General features: G+C 39.0%; 1 protein-coding gene across 1 annotated transcript in view; it reads left to right on the top strand.

Moving 5' to 3' along the window:
- TSNARE1 (t-SNARE domain containing 1) overlaps positions 1-23,389 on the top strand; it is a gene marked incomplete at its 5' end in the record, with an annotated part of 260,056 nt that overhangs the window by 133,880 nt on the left and 102,787 nt on the right. Inside the window, 2 exon segments of the mRNA XM_031947287.1 lie at positions 2,582-2,656; positions 5,030-5,101. Of these exon segments, the coding sequence (XP_031803147.1) occupies positions 2,582-2,656; positions 5,030-5,101 (147 nt within the window).

Raw genomic sequence — 23,389 nt, 5'->3', positions numbered from 1 at the left:
ATTCCTGTGTCATGAAATCCTCAAGAGAAGAAATTTAGGGTAGCTGTAGTTAGGTGGGGAAAAAAATGCTCTGAATCACTAATTAGAGAAATTCAGATTAAAGCAAAAGCCACTAGGTGGGACAGTAGATAAGAGTGCCAAGTGTGGTGTCAGAAAGACTTCTCTTCCTGAGTTCAAATCAGGTCTCAGACACTTAGCTGTATGACCCTGAGCAAGTTACTTAATCTAGTTGCCTCAGTTTTCTCATTTGTCAAATGATCTAAAGAAGGAAATGGCAATCCACTCTAGTTATTTTTGCCAAGAAAACCCCAAATGGTGTGAAAAAGAGTCAGACATAACTGAAAATGATTAACAGTAACAACAAATTAAAGCAGTTCTGAGGGTCTGCCTCACACCCATTAAATTGGCAAAATTGACAAAAAAAGGAAACATTTTGGAGGGAATATAGGAAAACAGGGACTTGAATGCACTGATTATTGGACCCATGAATGAATTCTAATCAATCTGGAAAGAAATTTGGAATGATATATGTAATGTTTCTAAACAGCATATGCCCTTTGACCTAACTATTCTGATGCTAGACTTATACCTAAAAGACACTAAAGAAGTAGAAAAAGATCTTTTATTTACAAAAATATTCTTAGCCCCACTTTTAGTGGTTAGCAAAAGAGAGAGAGAGAGAGAGAGAGAGAGAGAGAGAGAGAGAGAGAGAGAGAGAAAATTAAGAAAAAAATTAAAGGGATGCCCCCAACTGGGGAATGGCAAAACAAACAACTGTGGTATATGAATGTGATGAAATGTTAATATGATGTAAGAAATGAAGGAATAAATGGTTTCAAAGAGGCATGATGCTGGGTGAAGTGAGCAGAACCAGAAGAACAATTTATATAATAACATCAGTATCATAAAAGCAAGCTATTTTGAAGAATTTATAAGTTGATGGAGAATGAAAAGGAGGAGAACCAGGAGAAATAATACAATAATAGCAATGCTATAAAACAAGAATCAACTTTGAAAGACTTTGATCAACACAATGACCATTCATGAATCCAGAGGAAGAAAATGATGAAACATGGTACCCACTTCTTGCCAAAGAAACATGTATATAGGTGTGTATGCATATCTGTTCATACATACATACACACACATATATGTTTGTATGTAGTCAGGGAATTTTAAGAATTATTTATGTATTATAGTTAAAAGGAATTGTTCCCCCTTTTAATGGGGTAAGAGGTGGGAGAGAAAGTAGATTTGTTAATTTAAAAAAGGAATTATTTTAAAACAAAAAAAGACTAACTGTAGTCAGTAGAATGGTGTTTGACTCCTGACTGATCCTTCCTACCTCTTTGATACAATACAAATCATTTAACCTCTCCAAGCATGTTTCCTTATTTTTAATTTTTAAATTTTTTTCCAAATACATGCAAAGATAGTTTTCAGCATTCACCTTTACAAAACCTTTTGTTCCAAATTTCCTTCCCTTCCTCTCTCCTCCCCCTCCCCAAGATAACAAGCAACCTGATATAAATTAAACATGCACAGTTATTCTAAACATATTTCCATATTCATCATGCTATTGTGCAAGAAGAAGCAAATCAAAAGGGAAAAAAACCCAAGAAAATAAACAATAACGACAAAAAGGTGAGAATACTGATTTGATTCCTATTCAGTCTCGTTGTTCTCTCTCTGGATGCAGATGTCATTTTCTATCCAAGTCTATTGGAATTATCTTGAATCACCACATTGTTGAAAAGAGCCAAGTCCATCACAGTTGATCATCATATAATCTTGTTGTTGCCATGTACAATGATCTCCTAGCCCTGCTCATTTCACTCAGCATCAGTTCATGTAAGTCTCTCCAAGCCTCTCTGTATTCATCCTATTGGTCATTTCTTACAAAACAATAATATTCCATAACATTCACATACCATAATGTTTTCAGCCATTCTCCAATTGATGGGCTCTATTCAGTTTCCAGTTTCTAGCCACTACAAACAGGGCTGCCACTAACATTTTTATACGTACAGGTCCCTTTCCTTTCTTTAAAATCTCTTTAGGATAACAGAACACAGTAGAAACACTGCTGGGTCAAAGGGTGTGCACAGTTTGATAGCCCTTTGGGCACAGTTCCAAATTGCTCCCCAGTGTGGTTGGATCAGTTCAGACCTCCACCAACAATACATGAATGTCCCAGCTTTACCACATCCCCTCCAACATCTGTTTCCTCGCTTTTTTAAAAATGAGAATGTTGGATGGCCTCAAGGCCCCTTCTGGCTCTGGAATTGTGATCCTTTATAAATCTGAGCTAAGGGATACCACTAGTAATTATGAATATTGACAGTCTCAGACCTGTATTTTGCCAGTGCTTCTTGTAGCATTCTTCTGGCATTAAACAATGCAGTCCTATTCATTCCATCAGGGCTTTATTTTTGGGAATAATTGCACAAGTTCAGTTTCCAGAATCCCTTTAGTTTTCTAGGATGGAGTGAATAGTGATAGCAATGGTAAGACAGTGGCCTAAGAATGCCCATTAAGCAGAGGAGTGTCCCTCATCTATTCTCTCCCTTTCTCCTTGCAGCAAGAAAGCCTTCAGCTAGACCGACTAAGGAATCAGTTGTTGGATGTCCTCCAACGCTATGGAGCAGTCCAGAAGGTGAGGGCTCTGTGAGACTTGCCCCACTCCTCTACAGTGTTCCTTAGGAGGAGTGATAATGACAAATGTACCTTCCTTTATATAGTGCTTTAAGTCTTCTCAGTTATTATGTATATTACATATATATATTAATGTTAAATGATTAATTAATGTTAAGTTAAATGCTTTGTATTGTATCAAAGAGGTAGGAAGGATCAGTCAGGAGTCAAACGCTATTCCACTGACTATAGTCAGTCTTTTTTTGTTTTAAAATAATTCCTTTTTTAAATTAACAAATCTACTTTCTCTCCCACCTCTTACCCCATTAAAAGGGGGAACAATTCCTTTTAACAATAATACATAAACAATTTAAAAAATTCCCTGACTACATACAAACATATGTGTATTTTACTATATATGTCTAGTAAACATATATATATATATATATATATATCATATTATATTATATCCTTATAGAGTGGATAGTGCTTTTTTATGTTTGTGTGGGGTTTTGTTGTTTTGTTTTATTTATTTATTTATTTATTTTTTTTTTTTTTACAGATTTTACTGATTAAAAAAAAAACAAAACCCTGGAGTTTAGAGAATTACTGGGTTGCCCTGAGGAAAAAAATTCTGTATTAAAAAAAGGTGTGGGTAGCCAGGAGCCCAGTGTGATTTACTTTGAAAAATGACTCACATCTCTACAGCCCCTTTTTGAACAGTTTAGAGCTCATTCCCATTTTCTTAGTTTATCCAATCCTCATTCCACCCCAGGGATTTAGGTAGGACTTCTTTTAGAATTGAGGTGGCCATAGTGCTGGATTTGGAATCGGAAGACCTCAATTCAAATCTCAACTTCAATACTTCCTAATTCTCTGACCTTAGGCACTTTATTAAAAGATTGGACTGAACCATTAATTGAATGACCTTGGAAAAATCACTTAGTTTGCTCACTTGTAAGATGGGCTTAATGATACTTTTACTTGCAATCTCAATCTCCCAGGTTTTTTGTTTGTTTTTTTGGAAAATGATGAATTATTGTATGTAAAGCCCTTTGCATAAGTATTGAATATTAACATTCTGTACTAGCTCTCACATTCTATTCTTTAAAGTCTTTTTTACTTTTAACATTCTAGGTTTTAGGTTCTGAAGTTCTTTCCAGTTCTTACATTCTATGTTTAAGTTCCCTTTCAGCTCCGACATATTCCAATATAAAGTACCTTCCAGTTTTAACTTGCTTTGTCTATGTTTTGTCATCTCAGAGATCTGTTGACAAAGTTTTGTTGGCTTTTCAAAGCTTCTTAATCTTCCCAAAGGTTGCCATGCTAAGGTCCATCTCTATACATGTTATGCTTCCAATCCAAACATTGTACAATCACAGAAGACTAATATTTAGACCACAGGCTCACATTTTATAATGTTCTAAGGTTTAAAAAGGGCTTTCTTTAGAGTGACTCTGTGAAGAGATAATACAAATATTATCATATCCATTATACCAGTAGGGAAATCTTAAACTACTTCTGTGGCAGGGATTTTTTGCTGTTGTTATTGTGGATCTACACAAATCATCTCTTTTGAGCCTGGCCCAGGACTTTCTTGAAGGGCAATGAGTATAGGGCATAGCATGCTGGAACTAGAAAAGCTCTTAAAAGACAGAATGACAAAGCTAAAAGGGACCTTACATGTCATCTAGTCCATTTCTGCCTCTCATTTAAAGGTAGGAAACTGAGGCCCAGATAGGGGAAAGATTGCTCTTAGACTTAGGGGCAGACTCTGACTCATACATAGGTGGGATTTTTTTTTTTATGCTATATCATAGGCAATCAGTGCATGCTTGTTGAATAGTACTAAATTGAATTAGTTTTGTAAGGAAACTTGTTTCAATTTTTACAGATAAGAAAGTTTTACAATAATTTTATAGATCTTACAGATAAAAAAAATTGAATTTCCATCATGGTAGGATTTAATAATATGACAAGAACAATAACAGTTCACATTTCTGTGAGTCTTTAAACATTCCAAAACACTTTTCTCACAACAGCCATGTGAGGTAGAGAATGTGAGTATTATTATTCCCATTTTACATGTAAAGATAGTAAGGCTCACAGAGGTGAAGGGATTTATGAGCAGTCAGAGAGCTAATAAGTATTGAAAATCAGATAACCTCTGGTCTGGTTGTTTCTATGCCCTAGGATTGTCTCTCAAAGCCATAGAGCTGTCTAATCATTGATTCAGGGCTAAAGCTCATGTTTCTCCCTCATAGGCCATTTTCATTCCCTGGGGGAGGCTGGGTGGTAGGGAGTAATATGAGCATGATTGTGTCTATGGGTCTACCCAGAAGCCCTCTATTTACTCGCTTCCTTTCTCACCATCTCTCATTAATTTGTCTGCCAGAAAATAACGGAGAAGTTCAAGACCTCCCATCCCCTGGTGGCCACAGCTGGAGCGCAGAGGAGCAGAAGGCAGGTGGGTTTCGTGTACATGGTCGGGAGCCTGCCCTGCTGGACACAGCACAGGGATGGAGAGCTGGGGCTGTAGGGCAGTAATATAATCATCTCCTCTCCTGGGAAGCACGAGGGATGGAGGAGGAGAAGGAGAGAAAGGAGATGGGTTTTCGGATCTAAAGTGTCTTCCTCTTGAGAAGAAGACTTTACTCCTCATATGTTTCTTTCAGTCCAGTAAGAAGAGATTGGTCTCCCATGATCTTCAGGAGGCTAGATACTTCAACATCAGTATCCTGGGGTGGAGGAGGGAAGGAAGGGGAGATAAGCTACCTAGAGCCTCTCTGACATCTCTATCTGATAGATATTTTCACTGGGCACAGGCCCAGTGAAAAACAAAGGCATGGTGTGTTATAGCTCTGGCTATTTACAGAGCTAGGACTCAGCCATTATGTGGGCTCTAACAGGGACGTTTTCACCGTATCTTGTCTAGAATCTGACTTCCATACTACTTCCTGACCATCTATTTCCACACTATGCTGCCTATACACTGGCCATCATCTCTATCTTCCTTCCTCTGAACCCCCAAGCTTGAACTCTGCCCCTGGGACAAAAAGCCTTCTTATATGAAACCAGACCTTTGTATCCTTATGGCCATCTTCCCGTGAGATTCTTCTTGTATTTCCCTTTTCTCTTCTCCACCCTTTTCAATTCCCATTTTGAAATATAAACTACTTGAAGGCAAGGATGATCTTATTTGAATACACAATACTTGTCAAGCACATAATTAGTACTTATTAAATGCTCATTATCCATTTGTCTGTCTATCTATCTATCTGACACTGTGTCTATCTCTCTGCCTATGTCTTTCTGTCTGTCTGTTGGTCTCTACTTTTCCATCTGTCTGCCCCTCAACCTAGACAACGAGTTCTTGTCAAACCAAGGTTAGGACTCAATCTGGTATCTTGGAAGTCAGCTGGCTCATGTGGAAATCAAAACTGTGAACATATTTTTATTAAGATCCCTCTGTGGTGTACTAGGTTGACTGATCAAGAGATGCTTATATCAAAATCATCCAATCCCAAAGGAGAAGAAAAAGATGCCAAATAATCCAAGTTTACCTTATATAACATTAAAAAAAAAATTTCCTTGGTGGCACAGTAGTAAGCAAAAATTATAAGGCACTATTAGCTCAGATCATCACCAAACATCAGGTTTTTTTTATTATATAATTACTAGAACATAGTTTATTCATTCATTAATTTATTAATCTATTTAATTTACTTTTAAATAGCAAGGTTTAGTTATAATAAATCCACGTTTTCATAGCAAAAGGATGTGGAATCTACCTGTGGGCCAGCAAATGTCTTTAAACAGAGAAGCTCAATTATCTCATTTATGAATTGTGTTTCTATTGATACCTTTTTTTGGTGCAGCTGTCTTTATTGTACAGTAAATGCTTCTGCGTTGATTGAAGTCCTTTGTGCATGATATGGCTAGGATGAGATGGCCACTGATGTCTCTCCTAGCTCTAAATTTGTGAGTCTGTAGAACATTAGGAGAGTGCAATTTTAATAGAAATTTCTAATTCATAGGTATCGCTCATGGGATTCCAACTGAGTAAATGTTTTTAAGCTAACAGAGCTCATTAACACAGAGGGTCTTATTTGAGCTAAGATGTCCTGAGCCTTGGGAACAGACATGAAAAAGGAAGGTGATTCACACATTAAAAAACTGTCTTTTCCTGTCCAGGCTGTTGGCTGATGTCTTCCATCTTTCTTCTCTTATGTGGATGTTAAAGAGTATTGGAAAAAAAAGAATGGGGCTAATCAGGAAGCTTTTCAAGTGTTTTGCCCCAAGGGACAACATTGTAATGTTGAGAAAGACTCCTATTCCTCAGTTTAAATCAGGTCTCAGGCACTTACTTGCTCTGTGACTGTGCATGTCACTTAACCCTGTTTACCTCAGTTTCCTCATCTGTAAAATGAGATGGAGAAGGAAATGGCCAACCGCTCCAGCATCTTTGCCAAGAAAACTCCAAAGGGAATCACAAAACGTTGATTCAGCAACGATAACAAAAGCATGAGGGCACTCTGTACCCTCTCTGGAAAATTGCCCTCTGTCTCATCATCATCATTTGTCATGGGTAGAAGGAGGCTATATTAGCCTCATTGTGGCTGGTCAAGAATGATGACCATAATATAGTAAGCTCATATTTTTGCTTTATTTAACTTTATTTATTTATGCTTTATTTAAACTTTACAATACACTTTTCTCCACCAATTTTGTGAGGTAAGGAGTCTAGCTGTTATGATTCCAGTTCTCCAGAGAAGAAAACAGAACCTTGAGAGGTGATTTACTCAGGGTCACACTGCAAGTAGGGACTGGTGCTATAATTTCAGCCAGGTGGCAGCTTGGCATTGTGCCTAAAGCCTTGGACTTGGAGCCAAGAAGATGGGGGTTCAAATCCTGCCTTAGACACTAGCAGTGCAAGCCTTAGCAAGTAATTTGGCTCTCTGTGCCTCAGTTTCCTTTTTAGTAAAAGGAAAAAGATACTTGATGGTTTTAATGTTACCTTCTTATTCTAAATCTTTTATGATCCTGATTCCAAGACTGTTGGTATTGGTGCCTACTATTGTAAAAGTTGAGGTATAAACTAGTCCTTGAACTTATATGGCATTTATCATATCTCATCTGAACTCACAGCAACGATGAGGCAATGTATATATAAATGTATTTTGTTGTTGACAGTTTGGTTCATTGGAAAGAGTTCTTAGAACCAAAGCATCTGAGTTTTAATCCTCATCCTTCCACTCACTTACTTAAATGACCTTTAGCAAATCTCTTTAGCCCCTTTGTGGCTCAGTTTCCCTAACTGCAAATTGAGGGAGCTGAACTAGATAATCACTTCTACCATAAACACTGTGATCCTCCACTTTGATAAAATGGAGTCACATGAGATAACACCTTGTTTAGCTTTGTGTAGCCCCTCCTTTGAGTTGGTCTGAGAAAGTTGATTTTCTTGGCTAAGATGTATTCAGAAGCCAGAGTGGGTTTTGGATTATCTCTAAATATTCAAAGGTTGCCTGCCCCTAGCCAGAGGTATTTTGTGCAGTTGGCACAATTTCCAGAAGGCCAGGAACTCTCACTATCCACTCTGCTCTTTCTCAAATTACCTATAGAGCAAATTACTCACTCTGTTCCTCTTTCCATACCAGGGCAGATAAGTGTGATTTCCACTGACTTTGTGAGGGTAAGGATGGGATGGAATATTTCAGGAGGAGGGGGCAAAGGCTAGAAAGCTCTAGAAGAACACTTGGAAATCGATGGGAAGTGACTTTGTTCAATTCCTGGTTCCAGCCAGTGCTTATTTGCTCTGTAGTTCTGGAGAGTCAAAATCTGGACTTAGCTCATTTTCTTCTTTTAGATGAGTATAATCATTATACTTCCTGCCCCATAGGCTTAGGGTGAGGATCCAAAGACATGCATGTCAGGGACTTGCATTGGGAACCTCAAAGCACTATATAAATATAAATTCTTGTTATAAGAAGCAACAAGAATACCTTTGGTGAGGAAAAACACTGTAGATCTTAAAGGATTCATTGAAGTGGGAGTGGGTATTGTTATTAGTGGAAAGAATGCTGAACACTTGAATTTAAACCTTAGCCAGCTATGTGACTCCAGCCAACTCACGTTTGTCTTATAAGAGCCTCTGCTTCCTTTTGTGAAATATCAACCACAGAGACTTCATTATCTATCTTGAAGAGATGCTATGTTGTAGGCCACTTTGCAAGCAGTAAGGGATCACAGATAGAGGTGTATTATTTCTCTCTATTTGATGCTGGAGTCTGAGGGGCTCCCTGCAAGCGCACCTGGAACCCCAGTCTTCCATGCAGATAGGCTGGGCTCTTTGAGAGAGAATGCCTGAGGATTTGCCTGGCTGGCCAACGTGGCATTCTTCAGAGAGCTGGTGACCTCTGGGCCAAGGTCACATCTGGTCCCTTTCTGGAAAGATGCGTTTCTTACCCGAAGCCTCTCTTGCTCCTGAGCTTTCCCTCTATTTCTATTTCTGCTCTTGTCACCATCAGCACTGTTCTGTAATTTTTTTTTTCTCTTTCTTTGGGTCTCTCTTCTGCCTCCTAGTCCCTGTCATTATGCCGTGACTGTTGTCTGTCCAGAGAGTTAGGGGGTGCAGACACAGTGGTTCCTCAGTGCTTACTTTGATCATCTCATTAACCCCAAACCCATTGCCCAGCATGATTCACAGAGTGTTCAACAATCCAGAAGACCCCTGCTACATGCAGTTCAGCTCTTGAATCACAAAGATGAAAAATGACATGGTCATTTCCTCTGAGAAACTTGTCAAGCTAGTAAGATACAAGCTCTGGCTACTTAACATTTCAAGGTTGGCTATAATAACTCTCCAGATAGTCTAAATTACAAAGGGATCTGCAGTCTGCATCAGGGAAGGGTGTTCTCAGATCAATGAAATGATATGAAAATATTTGTTCTGTTAGGGTCTGAAAGCAATATATACATAAGTAAGTGAGTACAAGATTTATGTAAAGTCAATACAAGGTTATTTTAAAATAAGAAAGGCACTAATGTTGGGTGAATCAATTTATGATCCATTCATTAATTCAGCAGGCATTTATTGTTTATATGCAAAGGAGAACCATATGCACACCACTACGTCTGGGCAATTCAAAGTGTAAATTTTAATAGTTCACACATCAGTGGGAAGTTAAGTTTTCTCAATGATTATTCTGTGAGATAAGTGAGGCTGATATTATTATTCCCATCTCACAAATAAGGAAACAACTGAGGCTCTGAGTCTCAAAGATCACAAAAGTGATGAAATTAAAATCCAAATTTCGTAATGTCATCTGTGTTCATTGCTTTCCTCTTTGCCATACCACTCCCTACCTTCATGAAGCCTGCTGTCTAAAGAGCAACAAAAGTCATACAGATGAGGATTATACAAGAATATAATAGCATGTATTAGATGCAAAAGAGACCTGGCAAAGGTGCCCTCAGAAGAGATCATTTTTAGCATCTTGATTCAGGGAGAATCAGGGAAGAGATCTTGGAGGAGGTGACATCTAAACTGAGTCTCAAAGGAAAAAAGATTTCAATAGGCCAAGGTAAGGACGTGGTATATCCCACAGATAGGTGATGGCTTGTTATTTTGTTATGAGAGAGAAAAAAAAAAAAGGCAGAGGAAGGTTTATAATCCCCTTTGGCTGAAATGTAAAGTGCACAGAAGGAAGAATAATGTGTGATATGTCTAGGACAGGCTGTTAAAACTGTCCAGACTTTTGGTACAGTTTCAGAAACTTTGTTCCTCATGATTAGCTGCATCTTTTCTGCTTGGCCCCCATGGACTTCTCCTTGCCATACTTGTTGGCCCCCTAAAATATCGACTACTACCTCTTCCCATGACTCATACTCTCAGGGTCAGTCTTGCTGTGCTCTCCAAGGTTCTGGCCACCTCTCAGCATCCTCTCATCAGCTGCTTAAGTTTCTGAAGTGATCTTATGGGGTGGAGCAAACAGATTTGTTCCCTGAGATCTGTAAGGGTAATAAAACTAGGAGCCAGGCTGGAAATCCCCAGAGAATCAAATTTAAGCATTAGTGCCTAACCATCGGCACTGTTCCAGGTTAGCACAGAGAAGCAAACAGAGAGCACTCAGGAGGCAGGAAGTTCCCCATTCCTGGAGTTGTTCAAAAGATGGTTGAATGACCCCCTGGGAGGGATGCTGTCAAGGGTGTTCATCCATGTTGTGGGAAGTTAGCTTTGTTAGCAATTCTTAAGCTTCTTGTATCCTGACCTTGAGAGTTCTGGGGAAGCCTATGGACCCCTTCTTAGGTAATGTTTTTAAATGCAAAAAGTAAAATCCATTGGATTAAAAAGGAAAAAACTAATATTGAAATACAGTTGTCAATACATGTTTGTATACACATGTGTGCATATGTGTGTATACACATACCTATATTATCATTATATTATCATCTTTATCTCTGTATATAGAAATGTATAACCAGACCCCAGGTTAAGGACCTCAGGAAATAGTCTCTGAGATATCTTCTACTTGAGATTCTGTTATTTTATGACTGATTACTTTTGTCCAAAAATGGAACAGAATTCCTACAGGGGGTGGATTCCCCCTCCTTGAAGATTTCAATCAAGGCTGAATAATCAGCCATCTGATATGGGACATGTAACACTGAGAATTTTCCTTTTGTGTATAAGTCACGCAAGATGGCTGCTGGAGTGCTTCTCATCTCTTAGATTCAGCAATTCTGGAATTCTCATGCACTGAAGCTTAGTAGTATATATAATAGTTTGGAGTCAGGAGGACATGGACTCAATCTAAGCTCTGACATTTAATGGACATGTGAACCAAATGGACAAGTCACCCTTTTTTTTTTTTTTTTTTGTATTGCATTCTTTTTCTCTGTAAAATGGGATTACATTGCCTGCTTTTTTTTTTTTTTTTTTTTTTCTCACTCAGGTCTCCTGTAAAAGTTTCTTATAAACTTTAATGCTATAGAAATATAAATAGTAGGATCCAGTTACTTCTATAAATGCCTCAGAAGGTCTGGGAATGATGAGGTTGCTCTAGTGAAACAGTGAGGGAGCTTCCTGGAAGTGGTATCTGGAGAGGCAGAAAAGGCTTTCGAGAGGATTATTGCCCCATATTACCAAACGATCCTTTACTTTACATAAAGGACCCTAGCCTGGGTGGGTCTGAACCTGAGTAGGCTTGAAGAATGAAAATTTTTCCCAGAATTGACTTTTGCAAACTAGCTGTATGACAATTGGTAGGACCTGTTAGCCTCGTTATATGCAAAATAAAAGTAATCATATTTCCACACATACAGTTGTGAGGAAAACTTTGTAAACTGGTCAATGCCTTATTAATAAGAATGATTTCATCTTTGTCTTTGTGACCTTAGCACCTAGCATAATTCCCAGGACAAGGAATGCACTGAATTCGTGTTTATTGATTGATTGATTGATAGTCTAGTAAAAAAGGCCCTACATTTAAAATATAGACCTGGATGTGGACTCTGGCTCTAACATTTGTTCTTGACATGATTTTTGGATAAATCTTCTCTTCTCTGAGGACTAGATGACTTCTAAGGTCCTTTTCAATTCTAAATTCTACTAAATGCTTAATGGGAATGTGTTATTATTTAATCAGATAAGCATTCTCTCTCTTTGCCTCCCCCTACAAATCTTTGAGGGAATAATTCTGGGCTCTATAAAATCAGTCCTCTACTTTCAAAAGCTGTGGCAAGGGGTGGGGGAGGGGTTGGCTATTGGCTTGGGTCCAGCCTGCCTACCCCTTTCTCCCCACCCCATATTCATGGGCTGCTCACTTCCTCCCACCCACTCTAGGAAAGACGAGGATGATAATTATTGCCTTGAAATAGTAAAGCTTGTCAACGATTTTTTCTTTCCCTTTCCTATAAACTCTTTATTCTCATTCATTCATTTATTAATTTATTTTTCATAAATCTTTCTGCCCACTTTCTTCTTAGGCTTGGGTGAGAGGGAACATTCCAGTCCATGTCTAGAACACAACCAGAATGGATATGGAAAAGGGGGCCCTGTGGAGGGAGGCAGAAAAACTGGGTTCATGTTTCAGCTCCAGTGCCGGGTTCATGGTATAACTCTGGAGCAATTATGCTTATCATCTCTTCAATGTCCCCAGCTATAAAATGGGAATAATCATACTAGTTTCCTCTCAGTGTTGTGATGAGACCCTAAAGGACAAGACGAACACTAGCTATAGACTATTGTCCACAAGTGCCATGTGAACAACTTCTCAGAGGACTTGACAGGGCACATTTCACCTTTAACATGCAGAGTTGATTGAAATAAGCCTCAGGAGGAGATTGGTTTAGCTATCTAAAACTTCTGATTGATTCATAGGCTGATGAGATTCTCACAACAATGAAGGCTCAATGTATAGTACCTCCTCCAGTGCTAACTCCCCAGTTTCCACTTCTACGTAGGGTGTAGGGAAGATGGTTTCCAGAAGATAGTTGACTACTCATTCCTAGTATTCTTGGGTTAGTCCTAAAGGGATGAGTTTCTAAGTATTATTCACAAATCTTCACCTTTGTGTCTCCCACTTACAATAGCCATGACTTAATTAACTTTTTCAGATTTCAGATTTTTCATTTTGTCAATGAAATATTTGTTAAATTCACTTAAAACAATACTTGACACATAGTAGACCTTACATAAATGATGGTTCCTTTTCCCCTCACCTTTTTAAAGCAAAGTTATTTATTAAGATTATATAGCAAGGATGTAGCAACAAAAATATTCTCCCCAGAAGCATGAGGTATACTCTCTCACAAATACATCCCATGTCCATGAACCAGAAATCTCCAAACTAAAAGTTGTTCATCATTAGACTGATTCTCAATTTTTTATTGCTGACTTAAGAGATATGATTAGATCTTCTCAGCCAATTACAATGTTTCCTATAAAAAGTCAGTGGCCTTTTATCCAATAGCCCAAACCCTATAATTCTCTCAAATTAATTAAGGACTTAAACATATTTAGTTTAAACTTAGTATTGATGGATTGATTTCAGTGGAGATATTCAGGCTGACTCTGATTACATTAATTGGGGTAGAGGTAGAATCCTAGCCTTGTAATAGAGTCATTGAATACAACATTGAGCATATACAGTAGACATTTAAAGATGTTTGTTTTATTATATTGTAATTTTTAGAGCTTTTGGGAATCTAAAGGACCATTTAGTCCAGGAGACTAGGTATAGTAAAGCAGTAGATAGAATACTAGAACTAGAATCAGGAAAATCTGAGTTCAAATCTGGCCTCAGACACATACTAACTGTGTGATTCTGGCCCACTTAACCTCTGGCTGCCTTAGTTTCCTCATCTGTGAATAGAAATAATAATAGCACTTACCTTTCAGAGATATTGTGAAGATCAAGTGAGATAATATTTGTAAAAAGCACTTAGCACAAGGCCTAGCATACAGTAGGCACTATATAAATGCTTTTTGTCTTCCCCTTCCAAACTCATTATTTGAGAAGAAGCTTTGTTATATACAGTTCTATGACCCCATGCACTTGAAACCCAGAGAGACTGAGGCTGGCCTAAAGTTACCTTGTGGGGAGCCCCAGAAAATGGTGGTCATGGTATTGAAGTGCCCCGTGTGCCCTGAGAATAGGCCTGGAGATGAGGCACTGCCTCAGCTTCTCTCTTCATGACAGGATGAATGGTGACTTTCCTGTTTTGAAATAATGATATCCATTGGGAGAGGAACATGGTAAATATGTGTGAAATCCAGCTTTAGAGCACAGATAAGGGCCTTTCTATGCCCAGGGGAGGTGCAGGAGATGGAGAATGATGGTTAACATTATGCATGAAGCTTCTCAACATCTTTCTTTTCCTCCTTGAAAACATCTTTATGGAACACAATAATCATCTCCAGCAGCAGCATTTTCCAAATCAAAAGGAAATAGAGATTAATGGGCGGCAGGGATAGTCAGGCACAATTAGATGTGGGGATAATCCTAGGCAGGGGACAGTCCTTGACTTTTGATTTGGAAATTTCCCCCCTGTTACATCCTTGAAAATTTAAAGCCAGCTAAGCTGGGTAAGCAGGCAAAAGCAGAATTTATTTGTAGATTCTCAGAATCATTTAGTCTAAGTTTGTTCAGATCTCAGAATCTTCATGTCAGTGTTAGATTCCAGCCACATAATGAGTTCAGAATCTCAGAATCTTGGAATCAGTGTCATATTATTTCAAATTATATAGCAAAACATTAGAATCAGCTTCATAAAGTCACTGAATCTTATGATCATAATCACAAAATTTTAGAGTCTTGGAATAAGTGTGACAATCCTAAAATCTTTGAAATAGCAACAGGATGTTGGAGTTTCAGAATCTTAGAGTCACTGAATTTTAAAATCTTGGAAACAAAATACCAGTTGCTAATTGGGGAAAGGCATTAGTGATTGAAGGCTTTAGAGAAAAAATGCAAATTTAGAGATGTCAAGGGCCTAACAGATCATCGAATCCAATCCCCTCATTTTACAGAGGAAGAAACTTTGGCCCTGAGAGTTAAAGTGACCTGCCCAATAAAGGTAATTAGTAACAGACAGAATCAGAACCCAAGTTGGTCCTTTTTCAGAATCATTGTCCTTTACAACGAACTTAGTCTCCTTTCTTTTGATATCTTGCAGCAAGTAGTATCTGAATTGGGCTTTAACTCCAGGAAGAGAAGGAATTCAATGTGAAAGTAGAGAAGAGAAGCATTTTGAGCGTAAGCAGCAATATGATCAAAAGTATATAGATTTAGGCAAGTTCAAGGGTTAATTGGGACACAGAGAATCATTAGTGTAGTTTGCCTAGAGCATGGATTTTGAGGATAGAAGCAAGTTGAAATAAGACAGAAGGGAGAGGATGGAACTAGTGTGGAGAGTCATGGATGTCAGTCAAAGGGGCTCATGTATCCCTTAGGCAGTAGGGAACCAGTGGAGATTCTTAAGTAGAGAAGTGACATAAAGATCTATGCAGAAAAGAGATTAGTTTACAAGCTCTGGGAAGGATGAATTGGAGGAAGGAGGGTAAAGGCAGGAGAATCTCTGGATGGGTAGCACTAATATTCTGTGTAACATGATGTCAGTAGGAATAGCATGGCGGAGTATAGTTATGAGAACTTCTAGAGGTGGAATCTTAGGGAGGACTTAAGAAGTAGGGGAGAAAGCAGGCTTATGGGATAAGGATTGCTATTTTAGCAATCTCCAAAGTATGTTTATCCTCAGAGGGAATTCACAGAGAAATTATGTAGGAAAGAGGTTGTCACCAGATTGTCAAAGAATGCCTTGACAGCAACTCCAAATTTAATTCCCTTCTAATATAACTGATGAGCCATTTGAGTGCCTTATGTGTTGATCTGTTTCTTTTTGTGGGCTCTTGTGGGTCTTTTGTCTTCTGTAGTGTGTGTGTGTGTGTGTGTGTGTGTGTGTGTGTGTATGAGTGTATGAAAGAGAAGGCGGAGGAGGAAGAAGAAGAAAATGAAGGCTGCCCTATACTAGCCTGCATTTACAGCTTTAAATGCTTGAATGGGAGCTAAGTCCCCTTTACTCCTTTTTGAGGAAATCAGGATATGAATTATATCCTGAATATTTCAGGAGATTTTCCTGGAGCAGTAACTTGTTTTAGGGATAATACATTAAAGAGAGAAAGCAACCCTCTTGGGCTTGGTTCCCAGGCTTAGGTATATTCTGTGTGAACCTGAATTTTTTGAGAAACTCTAGGTCATGGTTTATACACATAATATTGTATGTTGTAGCCACATGTTTGTTACACTTGCTTAACTTTGCTTAGGCTATTCCTATACCAAGAATGTTCTCCCTCTTCTACTCTTGGAATCCCTTGTTTCATTCAAGGCTTAGCTCAAATACCAATGTCTACATTAATTAAGCTTTTCTCAATGTTATTTCCTTCCCTCCAACCAATTTCTGTTTGTTCTCTCTCTGTTTTGTATGTACTCATTTGTGTAATGCTGTTTTCTATCCCTTTGTAAGGTTTTTGAGAATAAAAGTTGTTGTTATGTTTGTCTTTGCATGCCCAGTGCATGGTACCAACCCTGGCCCATGGTATTTTATGATTATTGAATTTAATTTAATTGATAATCCTGATGACTAAGAGTTCAACAGTCAATGGCTGTGTGAATGGCGATGTTACTGCCAGATATCATGAAGGAAGAAGAGTTTAGGGAGAAAAAGAACTTATATCCCAGTATAGTATTTTGCCCTCAGAGTTCAATCAAAGTCAAGGACTCCCATGATTGATGTAGAAGTCTTCTTGCAAGAGATGGGTGTAGTCTAACATGGACTTGGTCAAGAGAAGAAGAAATAGCAGCAAAGATATTTTCAAGGATACATCTGTGGCTGATCTTGTGGTGCTGATTCATTATCCTCCAAAACATGCAGTATCCTTTGTACCCTAAACATCAGGTCCATCACTGCAGGGTCCCGTCCAACACAGGGAATTGTAGATATAGAGGAATAGAATTAGAAATGCTGGCACTCCACCCCTTATACTACTGTGCCATGAGGAGGTCTCACTTGGCTCTCTTAGCCTCTCTCTTCTTCCCAGAGAAACAGCTTTGCAGCAGTAGTAGAGTGAGACAGCCTGAAATATCTGCCCAGTGACTTTGATTCTCCTTATTTTAAGGATCAAATGAGATGATTCTATTTAATTCAACAAACGTTTATTAAGCTGCTACTACTATATGCTATGCCCTTTGGATACAAAGGCCCAGACCAAACAGTGCTTGCTCTGGGGGCGTTTAACTTCTCTGATGGTTTTCATCATGTACAAGAGCTAGTAAATTATAAATAGTTCGAAGAATGAGAGGGTGCCGATAAAGGGGGTGAGGGATCAGGAGGGACCTCATATAGGAGGTGTTGCTTGAATTCTGTTCTGAAAGATGGCAAGGAGCTGCTAGAGCAAAGTGGTGGCAAAGTGGTGACTTGGAATCATTTTCCTGAGTTCAAATCCTCCTCCCCACATTTATTAGCTGGGTGACCCTGGGCAAGTAAGTCACTTCACACTATTTGCCTTAATTCTTCATGTGTAAAATAAGCCAGAGGAGGAAATGGAAAACCACTGTAGTAATCTTTGCCAAGAATCCCCCCTTCCATGTCCCACAACGAGGTCACAAAAAGTCTGAAATGACTGAACAACAGTCAACACCAGCAAGGAGTCTTTGAGACAGTGATGAAGAGGGAGAACATGAGGAGGGAGGAGATAGAATGTCATGTACAAAGGAGGACTTGTAGTGGGCCTGGAAGGGAGAGTGCATGAAGGAGACTAATTGAAATGACCAGAAAGTCCAAGAAAAGCCCTTTTGGAGAGAGCTGTAAATATTAGCCTAAGATCTTGAGACAATAGAGAACCATTAAAGATTTTTGAATAGTGCAGTGACATAGGATCTTACTAACAAAAATCTAGAAATGAAAGAAACTCAGAGGTGACCATCTAGTCCATTTGTTTTATAGATGAGGAGCCAAACCTTTGTTTTATAGATGAGGCACCAAAAGGTGGAGGGATTCAGCCCCAGGTCCTTGGTTTCCAATGGTAGAGCACTTTTCTGCCATTTGATTTCACTCATGATAGACTTAGTGTTTTAAGTAATATACATCTGGCAGTTATGCAGAGAAGCCATTGGATAGAGGAAAACCTGGAAGAAAAGGAGACTCTTGTTGTCTAGGTGAGAGGAAAGAGCTGAAATGGGGCTGTGGCTGAGTGGGCAGTGAGATGAATGAATGTGAGGGATGCAGATGAGTGTGAGGGTGCAAAGCTGAGTGACTTGAAAAGGATGACAGTGTCAGCCATGAAAATGAAGAAATTAGGAAGAGGTCAGTTTAGGGAGAAACATAGTGATCTCCATTTTGGTCATGCTGAGTGCAGGATACCTCTGGGATATGCAGAGAGAGCTCCCCGGTACTAGGCAATTACTCGTACTATTCTGGAGTACAGAGAAAAAATCAGGACTGAATATATAGGTTTAGGAATAATCTGCAGAGAAATATGATAATTGAACCCATGGGAGTTGATAATATATGTAAAGCACTTTGTAAACTTAAATCTCTGCATAAATGTCAGCTATTATTATCCTTCCCAAAAAATTAGAATCTTTTGATTCTTCATCTTGTGGAGATAGAATCCTCACCAGCCCTGCTCAGGGCCCAGGATTGTGAGGGAGCAGTACCATGGAAAACGCCTGGGCTCCTGAGTCCAGATGGACCTTCTTGGCATTCCTCACACATGTCCTTCTCTCTCCCATCCCCGTGTCTTTGCACAGATTATTTCCCATGCCTGGAAAATGCTCTCTCCTCACTTCTGCCTTGAGACCATTTAGCATGAATCTCTCTTCTCCTTCCTCTACATTTCACAGCCCCCTGACACTCCTTTCCCCTTCCCTAGCTCCTGCTTTATTCCAGGCTCCATTAAAGTTGTTGGCCCTTCAAATCTAAGGCCAAGCCCTCTACATTTTCCATTTATTAACCTCATCTTCTTACTTCTTTTCCTGACTTTTGCTCCCAGCATTATCCTCTCCCTATTTCTGATCTTCAATATCGCCCTGCCTTCTGGCTTCTTATAGTCAGCCTACAAGGCTTTCAAGTCCCCCTGTTCTTAAAAATTGCTCTCTAGAACCTATCATTCCCTCTAGCTATCACCATGTTATCTCTTGTCCTCTTTTCAGCCGTCTTGAAAAACTCCTATGGACTTATTCCCTTCTTTCCTCTCCTGTCCCTCTTTTCCAAATCCTTTGCTACCTGACTTCTGACTTTATCACTCAGCTGAAAAGGTTTTTCCCTTAAGTTACCAGTGGTCAATGGTCTGATGATCTTTTCTCAATTCTCATACTTTTCAACAGCATTTTGAGCCACCAAATGTTTTCCTTGGTACTCTCTTCTCTTTGAGTTTTCATGACACTGCTTTCTCTTGGTTTTCTTCCTCTCTGACTTCTGTTTTTCAGTCTCCTTTGTTGAATCATCCATTATCAATATCATGCAACTGTGGATATCTCCCAAGGTTCCAGCTTGGACTTCCATACTTCCATATCACTTGGTGATCTCATCAGAGATCTAATCTCAGATGTTTAATTATCATGTCTATATAGGTGTTCCCCTTTTCTACATATTTAGCTCTAGTTTCTCTCTTGAGCTGTCCAGTTTTATATCACCAGCTATCTGTGGATATTCAGACTGGATGTCTCATAGGTAAATTAAACTGATCCAAAACAGGCTGTTAACTTTCCTACTAAATTCACCTCTCTTCAAAATTTCTCCATTTTTTGATAGGCACCATCATTCTCCCTTCACTAACTTTGTAACCTTATTATTGATAGAACTTAATTGCTGATAAGACCAGAGGTATATAGGGTATTCACAGAGGACTAGCATTTCTAAAAAGTCAACTAATTTTATTTTTTCCCTTTCAAATTTTTTTTATTTTACTAAAACTTTTTATTTTCAAAACATATGCATGGATAGTTTTTCAACACTGACCCTTGCAAAACCTTGAGTCCCAAATTCCCCGCCCCCTTTCCTGTACCCCCAAGTGGCAAGTAATTCAATATATGTCAAACATATGCAGTTCTTCCATACATATTTCTATAATTATCATGCTCCATAAGAAAAATCAGATTAACAAGGGAAAAAATGAGAAAGGAAATAAAATGTAAGCAAACAACAACAAAAAGTGAAAATGTTATGTTGTGATCCATATTCAGTTCCCACGGTCCTCTCTGGGTGTAAATGACTCTCCTCATCACAAGATCATTGGAACTTGCCTAAATCATCTCATTGTTGAAGAGAGCCATGTCCATCAGAACTGATCATCATTGCCATGTATGATGATCTCCTGGTTCTGCTCATTTCACTCAGCATCAGTTCATGTACGTCTCTCCAGGCCTCTCTGTAATCATCCTGCTGATCATTTTTTATAGAACTATAATATCCTATAACATTCATATGCCATAACTTAGTCATTTCCCCACTGATGGGCACCCACCCAGTTTCCAGTTTCTAGCCACTACAAAGAGGGCTGCCACAGACATTTTTGCACATGTTGGACCCTTTCCTTCTCTTTTTTATTAATTAATTAAATTTTTATTATAGCTTTTTATTTACAAGTTATATGCATGGGTAATTTTTCAGCATTGACTCTTGCAAAACCTTCTGTTCCAGCTTTTCCACTCTTCCCCCACCCCTTCCCCTAGATGACAGGTAGTCCCATACATGTTAAATATGTTAAATCCAATATATATATACATATATATACAATATACATATACAATATGTACATATTCATACAGTTATTTTGTTGCACAAGAAAAATTGAACTTAGAAATAAGGTAAAAATACCCTGAGAAGGAAAACAAAAATGCAAGCAAACAATAACAGAGGGATTGTGTTATGGGCCAGAACTTGAAAGAAGTTGATAACTCAATGGAATTGATAGAAACAAATCTTGTGTTTACACCTTTGAAAGTTCACACATTAGCTCACACACATTAGAGTTCACAAGTTGGAAGATTTCAGTATTCAGTATGAGATTCACAAGTTTACACCTCCCATAATATCACTTTCGAAGGAGGAGTCAACCTTTGTGTTTACACCTCTAAAAGAGCATAAAAAGGAGCTGAATCAGTGGAGTCAGTCAGTTCAGAAGATTGCCAGGAGTCGGAGTTGAGCTAAAGGCTGAGGCAGAAGCAAAGCACTGGCAACAAGAGCCCTTGGAACCAAGGAAGGAGATAAAGCTCTAAGAAAACTAACCGGGTTATTTTGGAAGAGACAGTAAAAGACTGAACTTTAATCCCTGGCTGTATTTGAGGTGATTATTGATCTGAACTGAAACTAAGGCTGCCTCCAGAAAACCTCCCCAAGAAACGTGCTCCCAGAGAACCATCATATTATACAAAAGAAAAGAACACCACAGGGTTGGAAATGCTATGTTGTGGTTCACACTTATTCCCCATAGTTCTTTCACTGCGTGTAGCTGGTTCTCTTCATTATTGAACAAATGGAACTGATTTGGTTCATCTCATTGGTGAAGCGGGCCACATTCATCAGAATTGATGGTCATATGGTATTGTTGTTGAAGTATATAATGATCTCCTGGTCCTGCTTACTTTACTCAGCATCAGTTCATGTAGGTTTCTCCAGGCCTTTCTGAAATCATCCTGCTGATCATATTCATATTCTATAACTTATTTAGCCATTCTCCAGTTAATGGGCATCCATTCAGTTTCCAGTTTCTGGCCACTACAAAGAGGGCTGCCACAAACATTTTGGCACATGTAGGTCCCTTTCCCTTCTTTATAATCTCTTTGGGATATAAGCCCAGTAGTAACACTGCTGGATCAAAGGGTATGCACGGTTTGATAACTTTTTGGGCATAGTTCCAAATTGCTCTCCAGAATGATTGTATCCGTTCACAACTCCACCAACAATGTATCAGTGTCCCAGTTTTCCCACATCCCCTCCAACATTTGTTATTATCTTTTCCTGTCATTTTAGCCAATCAGAGAGGTGTGTCGTGGTTGTCTTAATTTTCATTTCTCTGATCAATAGTGATTTAGAGCACCTTCTCATATGACTAAAAATGCTTTCAGTTTCTTTATCTGAAAATTGTTCATATCCTTTGACCATTTATCACTGGGGAATGAGGCAACTAATTTTCAAGGTTGCTTATCCACTTTTGATGTTTACGGGGCACTCAGCTAACAAGCTCCAAAAAGCTATGGCCACACTGTAGTAAACCTTCTTGGTGGATAGGCTAAATCAGGTTAATGATAACTGACAAGACTTAAACCCTTCTGTGAGTTAGGGGGATGTCTGCTCCATGCATGGGAAGATTCCCCCTGCAGAATGGGGCAGATGAAAACATTTTGTTCCAAGAACCATGAAGGCAGCCAAAGCAGGCACTAGGGAGTGCTTAGAGCTTGGTCAGACCTGAAAGATGCCAAGGTCATCCTCTGCATCCTGGGTCATCGCCAGTTGTCCTGACTTTGGTCTTGCTGCTGGATGATTTTGGACAAGACGATGAAGCTGACAATCTTGTTCAGCTCTACCTCACTTACATCTGATTCATGAGCAAGTTAAAATGTAAACCTGCGATGTCATTGTTCCTCCTCCTTCTCACTCATCTCACCTATACAATCGCCTTCAAATTCTTGTGTGTGATCCCTACTTAGTCCTGGCCTTTGCACTCTCTACCTGGCTATCTCTGGGAGGTGGAAAGATGATTCATGGGATCATAGGTTTAAAGAAGGGACCTTGGAGACCGTCTGACCCAACACTTTCATTCTATAAAATAGGAAACCAAAGCCAAGGAGGTCCTGACCCAAAGTAACACAGAGAGCTTCAGAGGTAGAACTTGAATCCAGGCTCGCCATACCTGGAGAAGCCGGCTCCCTGCCCACAGCCTGGTTCTGTATGCACGTGGAAGCATGATCCACCTAACACATCATATGTCAAGTTTACAGACAAAAAGTACAGTGGGGATTGGTGACAAGAGAAGACAACGGGGGAAGTTTACTGAAGAAGCTTAGACTCGAGTTGGGTTCCTAAGTATAGAGCATAGTAACAATTCCCATTTACATAGTGCTTTCAGGCTTAACAAAGCACTTTTTACACAACTGTGAAGTAGGTATTCAAGTTATCATTATCTCCTCCACAGAGGAGGACAACGAGGTCCATCGAGGTCAAGTGGCCTCTACTTACATGGACAATGAGT

The sequence above is a fragment of the Sarcophilus harrisii genome, chromosome 1 (assembly GCF_902635505.1).
Source record: "Sarcophilus harrisii chromosome 1, mSarHar1.11, whole genome shotgun sequence".
NCBI classification, from domain to species: Eukaryota; Metazoa; Chordata; class Mammalia; order Dasyuromorphia; family Dasyuridae; genus Sarcophilus; species Sarcophilus harrisii.
This window is presented reverse-complemented; position numbering and strand designations above follow the sequence as displayed.